At 39.2% G+C, this 22,261-nt stretch overlaps 3 protein-coding genes across 6 annotated transcripts; all 3 read right to left on the bottom strand.

The window, feature by feature from the left end:
• Positions 1-97: 97 nt before the first annotated feature.
• LOC102709675 lies at positions 98-7,263 on the bottom strand. The gene is made up of 16 exons (XM_040527365.1): positions 7,148-7,263; positions 6,856-7,025; positions 6,593-6,637; positions 6,271-6,324; positions 6,064-6,168; positions 5,771-5,977; positions 5,602-5,687; positions 4,553-5,457; positions 4,067-4,101; positions 3,260-3,723; positions 2,416-2,495; positions 1,976-2,129; positions 1,810-1,888; positions 1,282-1,366; positions 1,009-1,055; positions 98-503 (listed from the first exon to the last, which is right to left on the bottom strand). Exons 2-16 carry the CDS (start codon positions 7,021-7,023, stop codon positions 345-347), a joined length of 2,673 nt encoding a protein of 890 aa, XP_040383299.1. The 5' UTR covers positions 7,024-7,025; positions 7,148-7,263; the 3' UTR covers positions 98-344.
• A 924-nt stretch (positions 7,264-8,187) lies between these two features.
• LOC102709397 (U-box domain-containing protein 33-like) lies at positions 8,188-11,995 on the bottom strand. Of its 3 annotated transcripts, none has more exons than XM_015840994.2 (10): positions 11,911-11,995; positions 11,613-11,785; positions 10,965-11,086; positions 10,657-10,751; positions 10,461-10,538; positions 10,218-10,335; positions 10,061-10,123; positions 9,702-9,860; positions 9,278-9,622; positions 8,188-9,206 (listed from the first exon to the last, which is right to left on the bottom strand). In XM_015840994.2, the coding sequence occupies exons 2-10, from the start codon at positions 11,752-11,754 to the stop codon at positions 8,466-8,468; spliced, it is 1,863 nt and encodes a 620-aa protein (XP_015696480.1). In that variant the 5' UTR covers positions 11,755-11,785; positions 11,911-11,995; the 3' UTR covers positions 8,188-8,465. The 3 variants fall into 3 exon arrangements, with proteins under 3 accessions (XP_015696480.1, XP_015696479.1, XP_015696477.1); XM_015840993.2 differs by having other exon boundaries at positions 11,613-11,773; positions 11,911-11,988; XM_015840991.2 differs by having other exon boundaries at positions 9,702-9,848; positions 11,613-11,773; positions 11,911-11,988.
• A 2,229-nt stretch (positions 11,996-14,224) lies between these two features.
• LOC102708923 (U-box domain-containing protein 33-like) lies at positions 14,225-19,404 on the bottom strand. Of its 2 annotated transcripts, XM_006660939.3 has the most exons (9): positions 19,168-19,404; positions 18,692-18,813; positions 18,391-18,512; positions 17,907-18,011; positions 17,603-17,792; positions 16,934-17,074; positions 16,220-16,687; positions 15,323-16,090; positions 14,225-14,732 (listed from the first exon to the last, which is right to left on the bottom strand). In XM_006660939.3, the coding sequence occupies exons 1-9, from the start codon at positions 19,358-19,360 to the stop codon at positions 14,544-14,546; spliced, it is 2,298 nt and encodes a 765-aa protein (XP_006661002.2). In that variant the 5' UTR covers positions 19,361-19,404; the 3' UTR covers positions 14,225-14,543. The 2 variants fall into 2 exon arrangements, with proteins under 2 accessions (XP_006661002.2, XP_006661003.1); XM_006660940.3 differs by lacking the exons at positions 18,692-18,813; positions 19,168-19,404 and having other exon boundaries at positions 17,907-18,018; positions 18,391-18,493.
• Positions 19,405-22,261: the final 2,857 nt, after the last annotated feature.

The raw sequence follows: 22,261 nt of genomic DNA, 5'->3' as shown, positions 1-22,261 counted from the left end.
CCACCTCTGCCGTCCGATCTTCTTCTTCCTCTTACTAGCGTGGATGATCTGAGATGAAGCCCCAGGACCAGGATGGATGATCACACCAAGAGATGGTGAACAATTGCATATATCATATATATGCATAACAGGCATATCACATTTACTTAGTATTTTCAAGGAAACAACAGGCAGCATATATATACTAGTAGTAGTATATTACTCCACTAGTACTACTTATTATGATTATGGTGATGGTGATGGTGATGATGATGATGATGATGCTATCTTCTTGTTTCACGCACGCACAATCCAAGCCATATGCCATCTACGAAACCTCAATGGCCAACTGCAGACATCATGAATCAGGTGATGAGCTCGATGCTGTATTCCCACAGCCTCTTGGCCAGCTCCATGTCCTTCCCTTTCTCACTCGCCTCGTAAACATTACTGTCGCAAAAGTACTTGCCGGACACGCCCTTCACCTGTGGATGCAGCGCGGCATAGCATGTGGTGGCCGCCCCCTGTTCATTTTTAACACAAACAACCCAACATATCACCACGATGCTCCCCTCCTAGCCATTAATAAAACAACACAACCTCCGCATATCTATCTATCTAGATAGTTAACTATGTCAGGACAAGCACAACATCACCATCCTGTAATGCTCTCTACTCCAGGGCTCAACACAGATTTGGCTTTACCTATCTGTTATTTATATATATATATACTCCCTCGGTTTCACAATGTAAGATTTCCTAGTATTGCTAGATTTATATGAATGCTAATGAATCTAAACACATATATAAATTATATATATTTATCAATGAATAAATTTAGACAAGGCTAGAAAGTCTTACAATATGAAACAGGGTAGTACTAAACTAAACTGCTGATACTAGTACAGTAGCAATTAGAGGTCATACGTATTGAAATGCTATTGATTTCTATGACAGGTTTCCATGCTATTGATTTAACCACATATAAAACGTAGAATGGGGAGAAAGCCACAAGGTACAAAACCGTACCTGCTGAGCATTTTTAAGCACCAATTTGCCAAGTGTCCGATGAAGAACTGCATATAATAAATAAAACATTCATGAAATCAGTTAAACGCTGTTAATTTTTATGGTGTGGTAAGTGACATGGATTTTCAAGTACTTTGTTTTATAAAATCATCTGAGTTCAATGATTTCTTGATTCCCTAAGTGACTAGTCCCTTCAGTTTTTTTGTCATTTGGCTTACAAAAGCAGGAGCACTATAAATATCTGCTCCGGAGTTCAATTCAAGTTTATTTTACCATCTAGGATACTGTGGTGACGAAGAAGGTTCGTGATGATTGAACCAGGGTGAAGAGAATTTGCAGTGATGTTAACACCCTCATCCTGTTAATCCAATAATAGCAGTTAATACAAAACAAAACAAAACAATGGATATATAAAAATTCAAAAAGGATAACACCTGTAATAAAGACTACAATAGGAAAAAACCTGAAACATACTGTTCTCTATCGGTGGGATGTAGATTTACCCAGATTGTATTAGACCCAGCTAAAAGAAAGCAATAAAAAGAAGCATGTTTCTTGATCAACAGTGAAGCAGACAGCTAATTGATGCATTTTTTATAAGTTTGGCTGCCAATTACTAGACACAGAGTTTATTGATGTTGCTTGCCAGAACAATACCCATGCTGGACTACACACTAATATCCTCAACCTAAAGACTCCAAATGATACATAGCAATTAGCAAGATAATATATATTGTTGCACTGGAAAATCTATGACCGACAACTTGTTCAAACCGAATACTTCCACAGAACAATGCTTACCTTAAATCTCCTAGTAAGTTCATTGGCATGCAAAATGTTTGCAAGCTTGGACTGCCCATATGCTCCAATGGTGTTGTACCTGTACAACACAAGATTGAACCATAAATTAGTACATTTGAAACAAGGCTAACAAAGGAAAATATACAGCTGCACAAAAGCTGCATACTCTGACTCATCATTTATCTTGGCAAAACGGATGCCTTCCCGATATGCGAACCTGTGCCCCTCGGATGAAACGTTAACAATTCTTCCTTCCACATTTGATTCACGAGAAGTCTTTTTCATTTTCTCCAAGAGAAGATGTGTCAAAAGAAAGTGACCTGAAAAATGTAGAAACATTTTAACACATTGGAATATGTAAAAGTATATCATAATGAATTAGAACTTTGAGGAATAGGTGAAGTAGAAAACCACGTCAGACTGTTGACCTAGACTTGACTAATTATATTGCAATATTTTATATTGAAGTTAAACTTAAGCACCTTTGAAAATTAGATTGATGAAAAGCCTTCAATATGTCTTAAAGAATACAATTGGAGAAAGCATTTGCATTCATAAGAAGCTTTTAAATCAGTGTAACCGGTATATGAAGTTCATAGTTCATACCAACATGGTTCGTTGCAAATTGCAACTCAATACCATCCTTTGAGAGAGAGAAAGGAGTTGCCATCACCCCAGCATTATTGCTGCAAACAGAAGCGAAAGGGCGATGAGGTATAGAAGTAAGCATTTTAACAAGTGTGCAACTAAATATGCATGAAAGCCATAGACTTATTAGTACTACTAGTGAGGATTTGTAGTGTATCAATTTGGAAGGGATTGTGTTACCATAGTAGCATAATGAACGGTAGCAAGATAAAAATAATGATAGAGATGAGGATATCCAATGGATGCAGGGGAAAAAACTTAGCACTAAAGTAATAAAACACAATTACACAAATACGCATATAAAGCATGCTACGAACGAGAAACTGCAACTCACATGAAAATTGTACTTAACATGATAGAACAAAGTTGTTGACAGTAAAAAGAGAAGATCCATATGGCCTTACTAGGAATAATAAAGCACCCTACTCATATGTCCATAATGCACTTCACTAGTATGTATGAATTATGATAGTAAAGCATATCCAGGGGCAAAAGCCCCCGAGAGGTGAAACTGACTCCAATGAAATCGACTAACCATACTTGAAGACATGCCTGAAATCTTGAAGGACATGCATGTCTTAGCCTAGGGTATGCGATGCAATAGAGATACAGAAGAATTTAATGTTACTAAACACTTGTCATAAAAGAAGCAGCAACTGAAGTACAGGCGCGGGTGGCAGCAGAGAGAGAGAGTGAGAGGGTCAGAGCCTCAGAGGGGGACCGAATGGGAATGTATACTCCAGTAAGTAATAATTAGCATTCAAAGAAGAAGAAGAAGAAGAAGAAGTAGCAGTAGTAGTACATGAGGATGTTGAGGGGGAGACCCTTGGCGGCGAAGTCGGAGGCGAAGGCGCGGACGGAGTCCATGGAGGAGAGGTCGAGCTCCATGAGGTCCAGGGTGGTGGCGGCGGGCGCGTCGGCGAGGATGGCGTCGCGCACGGCCTGCGCGGCGGCCAGGTTCCGGACGGCCATGACGACGTGGGCCCCGCGGAGGGCGAGGACGCGCGCCGTCTCGGCGCCGATGCCGCTGGAGGCGCCGGTGACGACGGCGGTGAGGCCTGCGGCGGAGAGGCCGGCGGTGACCTCCTCGGCGGTGGAGGACCAGGAGAAGCCCGAGGCCCCCCTCCGCCACAACGACACCCACGACATCATCTTCCTTCCTTCCTTCGCCTTCTCTATTCTACTCCTCCGAGTACTAGTACTAGTAGAGAGTGGACTAGTGGAGAAGATTTCTTTTTTTTTTTTTCCTTTTTGGCTACCTTCATGATCCATCCATCATCCAAGCTCAGATTAATTATTAGCAAATTAAACCAAAACCACCACAAACATTGACTTCCTTCGCCACAAAAATGGAAAAAAAATCGAATTCGATGTTCATGCACCCCGGCTTATCATGTAATACACTACAAAAACAAACGTAACCAAAAGGGAGGCAGCTAAAAATTGCTTGCCCATCTAACAAAATTCACCACTTGATTTCCCACTATAACTTAAACACACACATGGAACCCCTCTGCCAGCTTCAATGTTAACTCTTAACGGATTGATTGATGACAAGTCAACGCTTTGCTAAACCCATGCCACTTCAGCCTTCAGGACACAGAACCACCTTCACATGGTCTGCGGTAATTGCTTCCTTCCATCCTACATAAAACAAACATGAACATTATGAGCATGATTCCAGCTGATTAAGGATGAATCACCAAAATGTTTCTACTCCGTCTATATGATTGTAACACCAGCACATAATTAATACACAAGGATTGGCATGTCCATTTGCCTTTTGTACAAGGAACCGAATAATCTTGCGTAAAATAATTCTCATTCGGATGGATTCCTCTGGTTTTCAGACTCAGTCATCACAAATGAAGCACTGTTTTTAATAACTAGGCACTATTTATAAGACACTAAATCTAGTTGGGGAAATATATAGGTAATAAGTTTGGCCACGCTTTTATGGTATGCAAGTGGAACAATTGGTAGTGATGCATCAAATGGAAAATAAGGAAGTGGAACAACCACTAGCGATCAAAAAAAAAAAGATGAACAACCAGTAGCAAACTAAAAGAAGTGGAAGAACCAGTAAGATAATTACTTTGAGAAAGAAATGCAGCTGCTTCTTTACTGGAAAATATGGCGCCTAGTAAGCCTCCACCCTCCATCAACCCTGGGTTGACGCAGCTTGAACAACTGCTTCCATCAAGCATGACGCCAGATGAAGAATGATTCTCTGCTTCTGGAGTAATATTACCATCAACATCATTCTGAGCATTCTGAGCAGTGTATCCGTTTCCATCTTCTCCATGGCTAACTGGCTGCATCACCTTCATTACAGGATGGTTGTCAATACTTAATTGAGAAACAGGTGTTGGGTATTCCTTGGAACACTGGATATCATCCCTGCCTTCTTCAATGTCAACACTTATGGATCCTATTAATACACGGGACTTTTTGTTCAGAACAATCTCTTGCCTATCATCTATATTCAACTCATCTTTTAGGATGTTTTCTTCAATCTCAGTTCGCACTTTCCATGCCCATGTTTTGTTTCTATTTGATGCTGTACCGACATTTGGACCCCTGTAGTGTGAATGCCTTGCTAAACCTGGAAGCTTTGAACCAATCGCAGAACCAGTGGCAGAGTTATTGTGGGCAAGGTTTTCTGTTCTGCCTGGACGATGTCTAGAAAAGGCTTGTTGACCTGAAACAACACCTGAATTCACTTCATGGCCTGGATCATGAACGCCATATTGTACAGACAAGTCAACAAAATTACTATTATCTTCTGAAGCAACTGGAGTTGGCAAACAAAGATACTGTGGATCTTCTAGCTGGCCCGGATCTGAAGTGTTCTTAAGAATTGGTATTCCACAAGAATCTGTTGTGCCATCCACAGGTCCAGGTAAATGGTCTGTAACATCCTCATCCTTGAAGTCTTTCAGTCTCTGTTCTTTCTGCCTCAGCTTCTTCATACGTTTCCTTTCTATCAGTTCAGCTTGCCTTCAGTACATAGAACACAAATTTCCTTGTAAGTTTCATCTCAAAGTTGAATTAGATGATGTTGCATTGATACAAATAATAAGCTGGTAAATATTGGTTCACAGCTTTTAGAAATTACTATCATCCATGGTATTAAGCACTAACCTTTTCTGAGCAGCTTCCTCTTCCTCCACAAGCAACTTCTGGCATCTCAATGCTTCAGCAGCCTTATCAGCAGACCATGCTTCGACCTGATGTTTAATGTACAGTCACACTATAAAAACTGAATGTAAATGCAAACCATATTTTGCATATTGTAGTGAAGAAATCTTACCAGTTTTTGTTCAAGCATGTAACTAGTGCATGCAACAGCATTTTTCAACTCGGTTGCAACTTTGTCAGCCTCTCCATTAAATATAAACTTTTGTATACATGCAGTTGGGTTAGTACAGAGAAACGTATTCTCACTTGCGTCATCGAGCAAGCTAAATAGTTCATTCGATGATACAGGTAGCCGTGAAGCCATTGTTTCAATTAGGTCCTATAGTGGGTAAAATGAAGCTTTGATATGAGACAAATAATAGGTTTATATGGTGGATCAGGGATAAGTTGGGTCAAAAACCTTACCAGAAGTTGATTGCCAGCTCTGGCATATGCGAGCGGTAATGAAGCATACCCTGGCTTACACATCCATGAGGATAGTGCTGTTAAAACAGAAGGACCGGTGACACTCTGAAAATTAATTTGCATTCCAACATTAGAACACTGTTTATGATCAACAGACTTATCCAGAGACATTAAACATATTTTCTGGAGATACCAATCTATGATTACCTCTATATCCACATCCGCCAAGGACAAAATTGTTTTGGCTTGATCCAACGTAAGCTGTAGAACAAGACAAATAAATTCCATGCTGTGAGAAACAGTTTTAAGTCTAGTGCATAATTAACTGTCATCTATATAAGGACTTGTTATTTGGAATGCATAAAGGACTAGTATAGATACACTCGATGGTGTCAAGAATTTAAAAAAAAAAAGACAGAGACTAGACAGAAAAAATGCATTTGGCACTGGAGTATGTTCCACGTGAATAAATTTGAACCCAATAGAAGACAGTGATGTATAATAAGCATTTCATTCAGAAATAACTTACTTTATCCCAGAATGCAGCAATATTGTCTCTATTCTTCAGGAAATCCTACAGAATGTCGACAATTATGTCATGGCAATGAATCATTAATGGTTAAAGGTAGTAGCTTAGATAGAAAGAAAAGAGAGAGGTAGTATATGATTGGGGAAAGGATGAACTTGTAATGACATGGTCTGGTGCATGTATACACAAGCATTTTGTATGAAACTTAGCTTATCCGAATCTGATAAATGTAGTCTTAGCACGAAAAAAAGAGAAAAAGGAACCTTTTCAATTTGGAGAGTTCGGCGGTGAACACGAGTATGGCGCCTATAGGTGATTGAGGAGCAAAATTCCCTGGAACACTTGGTACACTTTTGCAACTGCAGCTTAGGAGGCGAAAACAATGGCCATCCTGGAAGATCTCCGACAGGGGAGGACCTAACGTGGGGCATTGCTGTTTGGAAACACAAACTAGTATTAGTACCTAGGGTTCATGATGCAGATTCCAGAAGAGAAGCAAGTGGGGGAGTAGATTCCAGAAGAGATGAGAAAGAGGATGAGGATGAGGATGCTCACCGGACGATGGCGCCCCTGCTCGCGGGAGATCGGCGGGAGAAGACGCCCGTCCTGCAAGGGAATTGGGTGGAGAGCTCGCCGGCCGGCCGTCCCTGCAAGGGAGAGGAGAGGAGAGGACGATCTGGGTTTTTATTAATATTATTTTTATTATGTTCAATATTTTCTTTTACTACAAAAGACGCGCCGGGGGGCATTTTGGTCTTTGCAAGTCGTATCATAGGAGTGAGTGGTAATTAGCTCGTCACTGCCCAAAGGTTTCTCTTATCATGAATAATAGCAAACTATAAACCAGTTATAAGCGTATTTTAAGATGATAAGAGAGAAAAAAAAGCAGCTGCCTACAGATTTGTAGCCAGCTACAGCACGGACTTTAAAACGTATATGTGTATGATAGGTGGTACCGGATATTAATTATGTGGTATATGACTACTGTATGAATTAGCTATTAAGTTAGCTATAGATAATTTATAACCAGCAGTTGGTTATACTATTGAACTTGCTCTTATTTGGGAAAGGATTCGGATGCGGGTCTGGGTCAGTCCCCGACTCTCTTTCTCTTAATAGTTAGTTAAGTGATACTATCTTTCCGTTTCGTAATATAAGGTTTTCTAGCATTACCTAGATTTATATGGATACTAATGAACATATATAAATTATATATATTTTATGAATGAATGTATGCAAGGCTAAAAAATCTTATATAAAACGAAGGCAGTATATATTTGATTTCATTGAACATCAGAATCAATCAGTTAATATATCGGAGAAGATGATCACGAACTGGGAGGGTGTTTTTTCTTCGGCCGTTTGATCCGAATCTGACGGCTGCTTTTGCTGCGTTGTTGTTTTGCTCGTTATCTCTCAGAATCAGTGGTGGCCTCCTACAGGTAAAGGCGCAAGTGGGCCGATCCATGAGAGGACACTTATAGGTTAATTAAATGGATAGCTCGCTGAAAGATGCTATTATTGGTGATGGGCTATCACTGATTATTCATCGCTGACCAGTTGTCCGTTCGTCATAAATGTGTTTTTACGTCCATCACAGATAGCATATATTATACTAAATGTATTTTTACGTCCATCACAGATAGCGTATACTGTGCTAGTGTTTTTCTAATAAATAATATTTTAACTAAACCTTATAAAATAATACTTTTATCAGACGAACTTTTTGATCGCGCATGAGTTAGTGACGTGGCAAAATAACTCTGTCACGTATCCTAGGCTCGTCACACCAGCGTCAGTGACTGGGTGTATGTACACGCACGCTAATTAATCCAAGAAAAAAAAAGAAAAGAAAAGGAGCGAGAGATGTTTGTTAGCTTCCGCATCCATGGGGAGTCCGTTTCCAAGATTTGGTTTGTGCCTTTGCCATGCGCTGCAAAATGTCAAGCGATCTCCACTCTGCGTCGCACGTGATCGCCGGCCGCCGCTTCCGCTCCAGGCTGCAGCACCGCAGCGCCAGCCGGAGCAGCTTGTCGGCCTGCACCTCCGGCCAGCTCCCGGCGGAGGCGTCCAGCACGCAGTGCACGGCGTCCATCCTGATGGCCTCGCGCACCTGTTCGGCGATGTTGACGTGGGGGAGGCCGGTGAGCACCTGGAGGATGACGACGCCGAAGGCGTAGACGTCGGACTCCGCGGTGAGCTCGCCGGTGATGAAGAAGAGGGGGTCCATGTAACCCGTGGTGCCCATGGGGTTGGTGCGGCGGCAGATGGTGTCCTCCTCATCCTGCAGCGGCTTCACGTGCACCGTGCGCGCCGTGCCGAAGTCGCCAAGGCGGCTGCCATTGGCGGCGTCGAGGAGGATGTTGGTGAGCTTGAGGTCGGCGTGGATGATGGCGTGGGGGCGGCAGGAGTGGAGGTAGGCGAGTGCGGAGCGCTGCTCGGCGAGGATCCTGACGCGGTCCTTCCACGAGAGGGGCTGGGGCTTGGGCCGCTTGGCGAGGCTGTCGAGGAGGCTGCCATTTGGGAGGTGCTCGTACACCAGGCAGCATGTCTCCGGGCACACTCCCATCAGCTTCACAATGTGCGGATGCTTCACTCTACTCAGCACCATTACCTGCACAATTTGCATTCTTCTCATCTTCTATTCTCTTTTGATTCGATTTGATTTGATTTTGACAGCATTACCTCCTGCTTGTACTCCGGGAAGCCTTGTTTGCCGCCATGGGGATGGGGTCTCAGCAGCTTGATGGCCACCGCCACGCCACCTAGTTTCCCCCTGTACACTGGACCGTAGCCTCCTTCACCTATCAGATTCCTTGAGTTGAAGTTCTCCGTTGCTTCGCTTATCTTTGCCATGGACAGGCGTGCGATATGTTCTGGAAGTTGCAGCTCTGGGTATCTTGGTGGTGTTGATAGGCTCTTCTCCTTCTTCAGTGATGAAGCAGCACCCAGCTTTTGCCTAGGTGACAAGATGCCATGATCCTCCTCTTGCAGCTCTTTCAGTTTCCTTTGGAGTTTGTCTATTTCTTCCTGCCAACATCAATCCATGGTTTAGATAGGCCCTGCTGTTTCTGTTTTCAAACGGAGTACAAGTCAAAGTTCATTCTACCATCAGTTCTTCAGCTCTTTCAGATACACTTCTGAAACTCTGTATCTCATCAGTTTGGTGAGCAATCTCTTGGGGAAACTGCTCCACCTCCTCGTAAGAAATCTGTTCCCCTGTTTCTATGATTTCCTCTTCCTCTGCTTCAGCTTCCTGCACACCACACTACAGAGAGCCAGCTTATTGTATGGTTTTCACAGACAAATCATAAGTAACACCATAACATTATTACCAAACATAGTTAGTAAGCTATTTAGTTACTGTGGAAATAAACAAGGTTAAACATTACTTACACACGGTGGAATCTAAATTATCAGTATTTTTTCTAAATCGTCTTAAGGCAAAATTAAGGAAAATAGGCTTACCATTGCTAATTCATCAGTACCGTCCATTTGAGTAATCCCATCGTCATAAATTATTTCATCTGCCTAAAGTGAACCAAATTCGAAACCGAAAGTACATCACAAGTTAGTATTAGAAATCTGAACCAAGATTATAGACCTGTGATCAGTGACCACTTACAAAATCACTTGGGGGTGTTATGTATCCATTCGAATCATCACTCAGCTCATGTATAGATGCCAAGGATTCAGGGCTCCCCCCATACCCAATGCTTCCAGTATGCTCCAGATGATCATTGCTACATTTCAGAATGATCTAATCATAAACTTGTTGCTACATTTTATTCAATATTACACTGTACAAGTAGGTGATCTGCATGTGTTGACTATGGATGGGGTTTGGAGAATATCTCAAGAACTATACCTAGTAGACATGTGTTTTCCATTGATAACCACCCAAACCTGACAGCATTTAAGAAGCATCGCTTCCTTTGACATGCTCCTGCAGAATACCCCAGTTTAGCATGTGCTAAGGGACATGGAGTGACGTATGCCAAAAGAGAAATGGACCTCTTCTGAAAGAAGAAATGGAAATTATCTGTGTAGATTTGAGATCTAACCTTGAACCGATGACAATTCTCTTAATTTTGAGCTTCTTTATCAGGTTTACAACACCAGCAAGAACATCATCATGTGAAAGGTAATGTACCCTAACCTGTTTGGACACATGCCTCATCAAAGTCAATTATTCACCTCATGGAACTAGTTTATGAATTTACTGTATGTTTGGAATCAAGAAACTCTGAAGGTCTCATAGAAGTAGTACCACATTTATACATGTCAAATATGCAGGATGCTTATATATAGGCACTGTTCCAACCTGACTCATATGATTCTAACTAAAAATCCAATGATGAATTAGTATTACCTTTCTTGTGCCACAAAGGTTTTTGTATCGTGATAACATCTTGACCATAGCGTCCGTTTCTTTGGTTCTATGCATCTCCTTCTCCTTTTCATCTGCAAACTTGTATAAAACTTTGCTACCCACTGCAAATGTTGGAAAGGAGTAAGCTATAGTTCATACAGCACATGACAATCAGGATATGCTATTCTGTATCACTGGTAGTTTTTATGTTCAACAAGGATAGCTATTTTATGGCACGTTTTTATATTTGTAAACTTTATAATCCACTATAGCTGAGTTTTGTGAATCTCACAGAACAACAAGATAATATACAAATGCAGCGGTTTACATAGGGGAACTTAAAAGTAAATTAAAATTAGGCATCTCCCCTTTAGTAGTTTAGTTTACTGATAGGAAGACTAGGAAACATATGTAAAGATGGCCATGAATCATCAAATCATCCTTTATCAGCTAAAATATCACCTATCCTATTATCATTTTTTTTAAAAAAAAATGCAGGATTGAATGGTGTAACACATTCAATTTGACACAGTTGAAAGATAAATTGCAGTGGATTTCAGAAAAGACAAATTGCATCGGCATGGGTGATCCGTAAAGTCTTACAAACGAATGGAAATGAATTTGTCGGAAGAAGTATGAAGATCTTACTGAAGGGCATCCACTTGGAAGGCCAGTGAACATGAACAAGAACTATAGTGGCCCTTGCGAACCTTGCAGCAGCCCATAGGATGTTAGCCTTCTCCTTTCTGAAGTTCTTCCCTACTGCGATATGAATCTCTTCCTCGTCCATTTTTTCTTGGTCTCTACTTCTACATAAGGAACTAAAATCAATTTGTGATTCTGATTTTGCTATATATCTCTGGCTCAGCAGCAGAAGCAAGCAATGCTTGAAAAGGATAAGTATAAGATTATATCTGAAAGTGATCCAAAAGACAAGTACAAGTACCTTATTGTGTCTCACCCCTTCCCACCTACCGTTCCTGTTTGCGTTATTCCTAGAAAGCATCAGTTGAAAGAAGGGTCAAAAGAAGGGGAAGCAGGCCGGGGGGTTTTAAAGCTTGTTCTTGCATGTTTTGGATTTCAGCTTCATGGTATGGTAGCCAGCAGAAGTATCTGGCTGTGGGTCCAAATATAGTCCAATCAGAAAACTATAGCACTTCCAACTTGGCGGAGCCAACCTCATCTTTTTGTTTTTTTTACTAGCATAACCGTAAGAACTTATTAATGATTAAAAAATAATTTATAGGTAAACCTTTTATATACATATTTTTAGCAATATAAAGGAAAAAAATGTCAAATAAACTGCGACAAAAAAACCTGGAATCAACTTTAAATTTAAGTTTTAAATTTTGGCTTATAAGCATACGAAAATGCTGAAAACATAACGATATTGATTATTTGATTTTCTGCTAATATTTAAGGGTATACAAATAAATTAACCATTACAAAGTTCAAAGGCTATTTCTTCAAGAAAAATATTCTAAGCAACTCGTATGTAGGAAGCTTTTTATTTTAAAGAATTATACCATTTAGAAGCTTCGAAATCATTTTTGTGATGGTCTATAATACATAAGGACAATAGAACAAATTCTTGCTGCATATCTGTTTGCAAACCGGCAGTTTCATTTAGCTGAACAGAAAATGATTATACAAGAAGTTACATGGAGATACCGTAATCCAATCAATGTTTCATTTCAAATCGAGTAAGTTTTATAAAACTATAAATACTTTGACCAAACTGTTACAAACTATATATTTAAATATATGTATCATAAAACTAAAGATTTAGCACCAAAGTTTTCATAGATCTATAGATTTAAGACATCGTATCATAAAACTACATATTTAATCGAGTTTATTGTAAAACTACAAATTTAATACTAAGTTTATCACAAAACTACAACTTCTATAACTAAAAAGAACAATAGTGTTATGCATCTAAACTCTAATATGTAGTTTTGTGACCACTCAATATGTGTTTTGTAATAAATTCGATGCTAAATATGTAGTTTTGTTATACATATTCATAAATATATAGTTTCATGATAGATTGATCAAAATATATACACTTTTGTAAAATTTACTCTCTTAATTTGATTTTTTTAGAGCTACACTCATCATTTGGTAATGATTTGTAATTTCTAAAAATTGTCACGGCGTGCATGTTTATTCGTCAGATACAAACATGAATTATGATATGATATAGTTTCAGCTGAGGCCTGAGAGTTCCGAGTTTTCCAAGAAATTTCTGTCCCGAGAGGCCGAGGTACATGTCTGTCCTCGATCGACGATTGACTTTGCAAGATTAGCAGTGAAGTTGTATCTCCCCGGCCGCCCGGCAGCTAAGCACGACGTCAAAGGGTTACTTTCAAGTTGCAGAAGACTTTGTCCAGTCGTCATTGGATTGGATGCCTGCTTTGAATTCTGATTTGCATTTGCTGAATTCTTGAATGATCCTTCTCTTTCCTTGGACGTTGCTGTCGAAGAATTCTTGCTCCCCAGGCTGTCAATACAGTAATACAAATCAAGACATGTCATTAAAGCGATATGAACAGCATATACCAGCATCATTCTTTCTCTCATTGAGACTGAGGTTTCGCATTGTAATCTCCACGGCAAGGAGGCAGATTAGTGATGACAGTTTGGTGGTCAGACAATTCGGATGACGACATGGCTCCTTCTTAATATTTTCCAGCGAATTGCATATGCAAGAAACTTTGACCAACTTGAGCAATGGATGCATATTTCAAAAAGAAGGTTTTGTCCTATTCGATGACTCTGTCATCAGTGAACCTAATCTTGCATATCACTACTATTTCATCGTAACATCAGCAAGCTTTTGCACAATTTAATTATGTCTGTTTCAAACTTTCAGATTAGACATGACGGACAGCTATATAATCAGATAATATTGCGAAGAGCTTTTTTAACAACCTTAAAAAATACCTCAAGGTACTATATTTTTCAGCGTAAAAATATGGTAAAAATATGATACCTGAGATATAATATACCTTGGGTACTAAAATTTTACACTAAAATATCATATTCAGTAGGATGGTAAAAGGTGAAATTCTGATTCCGATAGTTCTATTCATATGCATTTGTAGTGTACTTCCAGGGATATACTCTAGCTGAGCGCATTTCTGGCCACTGCTCATAGATATATCAAAACTCTGTACTACACTTGCTGTAAACATTAGAAAATGTGTATTTCCATAGTTCTTGAGATGATGCGTAGTGCTATCATATTTTCTAATGCAAAATTTGACACCTACTGATGATTTATTAAGTACCGTAAAATTTCTCTTATAAAATACCTGTACAATGTTTACCATGCAACTGATGAAGCAGAGATACTCCAGATTTATTATTATATTTTTACATACAAGTTTTGCTCAAAAATCAAACAACCGTGTGTATACCTTTAATTAGTCAATCTTTCTATAAAAAAAGACTCAAACATATTAATCTGGTTTCCTGTGGTTTCTGCTTATTAAGCCTGGTCTGACATGTATCTCCAGAAGATATATGACACAATTTCGAGCCTTTTCTACTGCCGATGGTGAGAATCCAAACGTATTAGTCGGTATTTGTCTGCAGCCATTCTTGAATTGCAGAACGGAGAGCATGGTTCGGCAAAAGATCACGATGGGGTAGATCGAGGTTTGTCATGGGTGATGTACAATGACCACTATCAAGCCACTCTCTTATAGCATCAGCTTCGTAGGTGAAACCATCTGCAGCAATTAAAGGGTCTCTCATGACATCCTGCAATGCATAAAATTCACAGGTGAAACAAGGGAAAACAAAATTGATTCTCTTTTCTTAGGTAACCCACACAATTTTTGGTGTGTCGTTGCATTAGTGTTGAGACACAAATACAAAAGACAGTTTACGACAGCCATTTCATTAAAAAAAAAGTTTATAATGGCTACAGTAACAAGAAGACTACTGCCGCAGATGCCAGAAAGGACTGAGGATTCCCATAACATGCAGTTTAGAGAGATGTATGCAGAACTGACATCTCAACTGCTGTCAAGACAAGCAATGGACTGAGACTTTTTCTAAAATTAATAAGAATAATAAATGGAAAAAGAAGCTCATGAGGAACTTGGAGCAAATCAAATGACATCGAGAATCATAAATGGAAGCAGAAGCGAAACCTTTTTCTCTTATTGTATGAAAAAAATGATATCACCTTATCATCGTTTAGAGACTAGTATGTCCGAAAAAAAAAACTACAAAATGGATATTATGGGAATTACCGACCAATTACCAAACATGAGAGTCAGAAGGAATGGTGAGGAAATGGTTTTGAGAGAAGGGTAGTAATAATCACCAAATTAAATATGACTAACCTGTTGTATTGGACAGATGAAGTAGGATGGCACATTACCATAGTCTTCAGATACTGATTTAAATGATAATGAACATAGCATAGAGGAAGCAGACCTCAACATTGGTTCAAGTACAGTCCAAACCTCTGTTTGTAGGTCAGGGCGGTTTTTTCTTCTGATTTCGCAGCATCTTAGGCCTACTCGAGCCAACTGCTCAGAATGCATAAGAGGCCAGTTTCCAGCTGATGAATCTAATATTGCTTGCAAGCAACCCTTCTGTACTGCCCGTTGCATATCTTTCAAAAGACCAAATCCTGATCTTCCAGTCAAGAGGCGCAGGAGTACAATACCAAAAGAATATACATCAGAAAGGGGTGTCAGATCACCAGAAATAGCATATTCAGGATCAATGTACACAAAAGACCCTTTTGGGTGGGTATGGCGATATAAAGTGGTTGTGGCCTTGAATTCATCAGTTAACATTCGGCACACACCAAAACCACTGAGCTTAGCTACATTATTTCCATCAAGAAGAATGTTAGATGCTTTCAAGTCACTGTGAACAATGCTGTGGGGTTTATTAGAATGGAGAAAAATGAGTGCAGAGCAAATGTTGGAAGCAATGCGAATACGCAATTGCCAATTAAGAGGCCTTGAATTGTCCTTGCAAGCCAAGCGGTCATCCAAGCTTCCATTGGGCATGTATTCATAGACAAGAGCCCGGGCATCCTTGCATGCTCCTATGAGAGTAACAAGGTTCGGATGTCGCACTCTGCTAAGGATTTCCACCTGTATATTATCAGCAAGAACAACTTAACTGTCTGCAATACAACAATATATTTGGAGTTTTGAACCAACAAAATGTCAATCAAGTTTATACAAATGCAAGTATGTAATTAGAGCAAAAAAAACTTTTACCTCTTGATTGAACTGTGACAGTGACTGTGTGTTTTCAGGATTCAACTTCTTTACAGCCACATTAGTGTGTCGAAGAAATCCCTTATATACACTTCCATAAACACTCTCTCCAACCTTCAACGACTGGTCAAAGTTGTTGGTTGCCTCCTTAATCTCTGAGATGGACAGCTCTGTGATGTGCACTGTCCTATCCACAGTTGCAGTTGACTCTCCATTTTTAACACGTATTGATTCTGCCTCTCTTACTGCTTTGTCACGCTGCAACATAACATCCTTGATAATACGATCAGAATGGGCACTTCGTTTCTCTAGGACCAGTATTTTCTTGCATTCCTCTTTAAGTTTTGCAGCAAGTTCATCAGCTGTTCTTGCAAGCCTCTCAACTTCCTCCATTGTTGTTGCCAATTTTACCTCTATTTCATTCCTTTGCTTCAGTTCTCCAAAGTACAAATTTTCTGATGCTTGTGCCTGTCGGTGATATTTAAATGTGAGACCAAGGATTTTGTTTAAATTGTAGGTATCACTCATAAAAAGCACCATTTCCAGATTATAATAATCCACGATATACAGAGAAGCAATCATGAAAGTTGTTTACATGCACAGTAAGAAAAATCTACTCAGATAAGGCTCTCGCTGCAGCCATATTATCGTTAGAGTAACCATTAAGTATAGTACATAGATATGTGTGACAAATATAAATTAATCTACTCTTACTTTCTGGAGAGCCTCAAATAACTTTTGTTCTGCTTTCTCACATCTGCATTTCTCCTCATAAGCTTCCTGTTTTACTCGCTCTAACTCCATGAGTATATTGTGGAGCTCATTGTCAGACTCATTACACTCTTTAGTGCCTTCCTGCATAAGATTGGGTAGCTTCTTTATCCATCAAAACACTTAGATATTAGAGAGCCCCTAGATTAAAAGCAAAACTTATATGAAGATCAAGCATACAAACTGGTGAGCTATTAGACAAAATGGAATATGATGTACTCCCTCCGTTTCACAATATAAGACTTTCTAGCCTTACCTAGATTTATATAGATGCTAATGAATTTAGATATATATATAAATTATATACATTCATTAATTGACGAATTTAGGTAAAGCTAAAAAGTCTTACAATATGAAACGGAGATAGTAATAATCATCTAACTTATGTACGCACAAATCCCCCATCATGGACCTGTTCAAGTGCAAATGCAATACGGATAGCTCAATGCCTCAATAGGGATCTTAATTTAAACTTAATAATTTATTTTATGCTGGAGTCCTGGACCATCCCGAAGACCGGGTGGCCAAATTTCATTAAGCTTTAGAGGATTTACAAGTAACTTAATAATTTATGACCAGTGTACAGATCCAACATCACGTAACTATGTTCACCTTTTCTTTACCAGAGTATCTGTATGAACTAGTTGTCTCAGCATGTTGATCGAGGTTTAGTTTTTGTAGCCACGTGTTTGAAGCACGCCACATCTCTGACAAGCTACTCGATCTCTCCACTGATGATTGCGCACAAGTAGAACTTTGCCTACATTCCTGCATCATGTCATGGCTAAAGGGAGCAGCTTTCCTAGTGTAGAGAATATAAAGGAAGGAAACATGTTAGATGCAAATGGATGTAGGCTGGAAACTCAATGTAATTCTAATAACAAAAATGAAGTGCATGATCATATTACAACCATACCTACAATAAACCAGTGTCCCTTTGCAAATGAACCATATTTTGCAGAAAGGATCTGCATGCTGTTCTACAGCTTGTGCTGTCTTGGATTTCAGAACCTTCATTTTCCTGAACTCTTGAAATAAGGAGTTAGGTTTTAGTGAATTAATATGGTATAGATTATCATTAAGATCTTGGAACGTACTGAAGCAGTAGAGACACTAAGTTTGCTTCCCAGAAAACCAATGCACAAGCAATTTGTTTTAACATATGATTATCTTGACGAATTTGTTTAGCTAAGTAGAGAAAAACCAACTTCTCCCAAGCATGACTCCACAAACTTTAAACCCATAGTTCCTAACTAGCATCCACTATGATCACAAGGTGTTTAATCATAGTTACTGTGGATATCTTCTTCCAAAAGAAAAGTTACTGTGGATAAAAGTATTCAGAATTTTTTTAAAGAAAATGGATTAAAAAGTATTCAGAGCTTTGGCAGATTACATACTTTGCATAATGTTTATCATCTGCATCCCCCATTACAAGCATGGAAACATTACGCGCAGATATTAGATCCACCAATCCCTGTGCAACATCATCTGCTTCAACCACCAGCCTCTCAGCTTGTACCTAGAGACGAATAGCACAGTGAAGCATCAAGATTATGGATGGCTTTTCGCAACAAAAAGGAGAAAAATAATGCATCTATGTATACGTGTATATGTGCTTTGAATTATTAGCATCTACATGTGAACCCAAGCGAATTTTTAGTTTCATATAAGTTTGGAGAAGATGGGAAACAAGTAAACCTTTTGTTGTGCGCATGTGAGCTGATATTGATCCAAGTTGTCACTGATACTTTGCAGGTGCATCTTCTTGTGTGCAATCAGCTCCTGCTCTGGCAGTTGGCTGGGAGGAATTTTGGCTCCGCCTATACACAACAACGGAAGCTGCATAAGCATTTGAAGCCATACACATGCATAGGCTGAAAACTTTTAAGCCAAAAACGTGTAGAAAAATGAGAGCGAAATTCAATCTGAATGAATTGAGTTGGCCTCAATTGTTTACAGGGGAATAATATTGCATCCAAACTCAAGAAACGATGAGGTGAGTGGGGAAAAGTTGTAATTTTTGGCTCAACCTTCGGAACTGATCGATGAAAGTACACGATCTGTGGCAAGAATCGAAAGTCTGATGGGTGGAAACACAATCGCAGCAGTTTCTGATCACCAAGCAGTAGAAGGACAGCAGCATAGGTGGAAGGGGGAGAGGTTGGGGTGCGTACGGATGTGCAGGAACTTGGGAGGGGAGTAGACATGGAGCAGCACAAAGGCAGTGCCTTGGGGCCCGAACTTGTGCAGCGCCCACAGCAGCGTGTCCCTGGACTCCGCTCCCACAGCCACGTACACCTTCTCGCCGGACAAGGGCGCCTCCGGTGAATCACCGGTGTACGGAGAGGAGGAGGCCGCCGCGGCCATGGTGTTCGCCGCCTCCGCTTTGGAGTGTTGTCCTGTATTTCCTGCCTGCCTTCCCTCTCTTTTATATTCTCTTGAGTCTTGATACTTTTTTTTTCCTTTTCTTTTTCTTTCTTTTGTAATGGATATTCTCTTAACTCTTGCCTGGTATGCAGACTGCAGAGTGCCATTTCCAGTGGAGTTTAGGAGTGGATTCAAATGGACCGAAATTTTGCAGGCTTATGTTTATTTTTGTGCCTTTTTTAAGTGAAATCCATGCTTGTTTTGTGAAAAAACTACTACAAACATTGACTGTGTTCTTTTGGTTGCTAAAAGATTATATAATTTTCTAATAGGTATTTAGTAGTATAAATAATGAAATTAAATATTATAAAATTAAAAATCTACGCCATAAAAGTGAGATGATAAACTTTTGTATAGATTTTTTTTAAAGTATATCATTTAGCAATTTGAGAAAACGTATGCATGAAAGTCGAGTAATAATCCGGTGAAAAAATACAAGCATTGTACTACATATAAGACCATAGGACTAACCATCATCTTCATTTTTTTTGTTTTTTTTATATTTATAATCTAAAATTTAAAATTTCAACCTTAAATTTTGAGTTATTTTTGAGGTTTTTTACTGAAGTTTATTTTTCAGTTTTGGCTCTTAGATCACTTAGAATATGTATATAATTTTTTCCTAATTTTTTTATTTGTAAATATTCCGTTTCTCTTTTACCGTGAAAAAGCCCGACAATACCCCTAGTATATTGAATCAATGTTGAAATCACAAAACTGGAGCATTATTCTGGAGTTGCAGGAGACTTTTGGGGTTTAAATGTAATTGCCTGGCTTGAGACCTTGAGATGTTAAAATTAGTTATGGCGTTGACATTTTAACATTTACTAATTGTCTTTTGTCAATATAACCCCCATTAGCTTAGATGTGATTGTTTAGGTTTATATGAAAAAAAGTCAAACGACATATTTGCAAAAAAATAATTTATTAATAAAATTTTTATATACGTATTCTTAACGATTAAGAGCCAATGCTGAAAAATAAACTTTAGCGAAAAAATCTCAAAATCAAAGTTAGAAATTAAAATTTTGGCTTATAAATATAAGCAAGATTGAAAAAGATGGGTAACGCTAGATACGCGGCTTATACATCTTTGCATCGGCGCTGACACTTGCGGCGTGGTGCGGTTAATTGTATCTAGCTAGCGCATTGCGTGTTCGTTGGTAGACTCGAGTCATTTATATTAATTGCCTTTAAACACACTATTATTCTATTAATCCAGCTACTAGCTTTGTTGGTTTCAACTGATCCAGTGATTTAAGGCATAAATATTCACATCATAAGCAGAAGACAATTTCTATTCAGTTGTGCGAAGATTGTGTGGGCGCAACTAGTTCCGTGGACGTAAATTACCTCATCAATTACGACATATGTGCAACTACCTATGCCCTCGTTATTTGCCTTTTTATTTTAAAAAAATCAAACGACATATTTATAAATAAAAATAATTTATAAATAAAAAATTATGTATGTGTTTTTAACTATCTTTAAAAAATAAACTTTGAAGAACCTTCAAAACCTTAAAGTTAACTTTACATTTTAGATTGAAATTTTAAATTTTGATTTATAAATAAGAGACTAAAGGTAGTGTGGAAATTACCGTGTCCACTGACTCACAGAATTAAGCTAACTGCCATCCATCACATTATCATCTTCATCGACGACTGACCTGAGTCCAGGTCGTAAAGTGTGGAGCACTAATCTCTGAATGCAAAACATCTATCCATACAAGGCTTTAATTTTTTCGCTCACTCGTGTGCAAAAATGCAAAAGATAAAACGCGTGGAGAAACTAGACAGAGAGTTGATGGACTAGGGTGGATTCGGATCCTTCGGTTATACGGTGCTACGTGTTTGTTTTAAGAAAATCTAAAAAATATTATTAACAAACATTTAAAAAACCTAAAAAATATTATTGACAGAGAATTGATGGAATAGGGTGGAGTATTGATGATCGCAATCGTGTGCTAAAAATATCATCATTATTAAGATTTCATCAATTTTTATCATTAAATATACTGTTTGACCGTGATGATATTTTTTAAATAAATATATTTATACAACTCGTACCCGTCGATAACATATAATTAAGTAATTAAATGTTGTGAGAGTCATTCGTTAGATTTTCTCATTCTTTTACGGAGTGGAGTATATCCCTAAAAAGTGGAAACTCGGCGATATATGCTTTCTGGGGGTGAGAGCGGGCGGCGCAGGGGAATGAATGGCCGGGCGAGCTAGCTGGCCTGGGCTGAGCTCACCGAGGTAAGAGAGTTCCTGCTTGCTTTGCCTCACTTGCTCTGCACTATGCCACTATATGCAATGCTTGGATGATCCACTGCAACCGCTGCTCTCTGGATCCTCCCCTCTCTTGGTTGGTTCAGCTCTTGCACCCGTGTACACCACCTGTTTGTATGAATGCCGCGCCCGTGTACACCTACCTGATGACCTTGCTTTCCCTTGTACTGCTTCTACCCAAGTATTTCAGCCATGTGGCTTTGGCGCCTCATTGCCCTGGCTGTTCTTGCAGCTCAGACTAGGGCCTGTAAATCATCTTTTTATTGTCAAATTACCTCATGCTATGCTCGTTTCCAGGTTAGAGGTTCTAGTCTGCTAGAGCAGTGGGGGTTTGTCAAGGAACACCACAGCAGTCACATACATTGTTAAATGAGATTATCGCATACAGACTACAAGCCAATATCAACTGGACGCACAATTTGGACGAAAATCATCAACAGACAAAACTCAATACCTTTTCCCCTTTCTGGCTGAGATGAGAAGAAGCTTCAGTTTTTCTATATAAAAAGCCAGCATGACTCCAACTCTCCAAGTCAAACGGTCACCA

This window comes from Oryza brachyantha, chromosome 9 (genome assembly GCF_000231095.2).
Source record: "Oryza brachyantha chromosome 9, ObraRS2, whole genome shotgun sequence".
Classification (NCBI taxonomy): Eukaryota; Viridiplantae; Streptophyta; class Magnoliopsida; order Poales; family Poaceae; genus Oryza; species Oryza brachyantha.
Note: the sequence above shows the minus strand (reverse complement) of the source record. Positions and strands in the feature narration are given on the sequence as shown.

What these genes read in the sequence shown, in the direction of transcription:
- LOC102708923 (XM_006660939.3), bottom strand. Translation starts at nt 19,360, where the DNA reads ATGGCCGCGGCGGCCTCCTCCTCTCCGTACACCGGTGATTCACCGGAG. An exon ending in GATACTCTGGTAAAGAAAAG is followed by an intron (nt 17,075 to 17,602) that starts GTGAACATAGTT and finishes AATCTTATGCAG; the next exon opens with GAAGGCACTAAAGAGTGTAA. An exon ending in TGTCACAGTTCAATCAAGAG is followed by an intron (nt 16,091 to 16,219) that starts GTAAAAGTTTTT and finishes GATAATATACAG; the next exon opens with GTGGAAATCCTTAGCAGAGT.
- LOC102709675 (XM_040527365.1), bottom strand. Translation starts at nt 7,023, where the DNA reads ATGCCCCACGTTAGGTCCTCCCCTGTCGGAGATCTTCCAGGATGGCCA. An exon ending in GAACTCTCCAAATTGAAAAG is followed by an intron (nt 6,638 to 6,855) that starts GTTCCTTTTTCT and finishes GACATTCTGTAG; the next exon opens with GATTTCCTGAAGAATAGAGA. An exon ending in TCACCACAGTATCCTAGATG is followed by an intron (nt 1,056 to 1,281) that starts GTAAAATAAACT and finishes TATTATATGCAG; the next exon opens with TTCTTCATCGGACACTTGGC.
- LOC102709397 (XM_015840994.2), bottom strand. Translation starts at nt 11,754, where the DNA reads ATGGACGAGGAAGAGATTCATATCGCAGTAGGGAAGAACTTCAGAAAG. An exon ending in AGAATTGTCATCGGTTCAAG is followed by an intron (nt 10,539 to 10,656) that starts GTTAGATCTCAA and finishes GGTATTCTGCAG; the next exon opens with GAGCATGTCAAAGGAAGCGA. An exon ending in TCCCGGAGTACAAGCAGGAG is followed by an intron (nt 9,207 to 9,277) that starts GTAATGCTGTCA and finishes CAAATTGTGCAG; the next exon opens with GTAATGGTGCTGAGTAGAGT.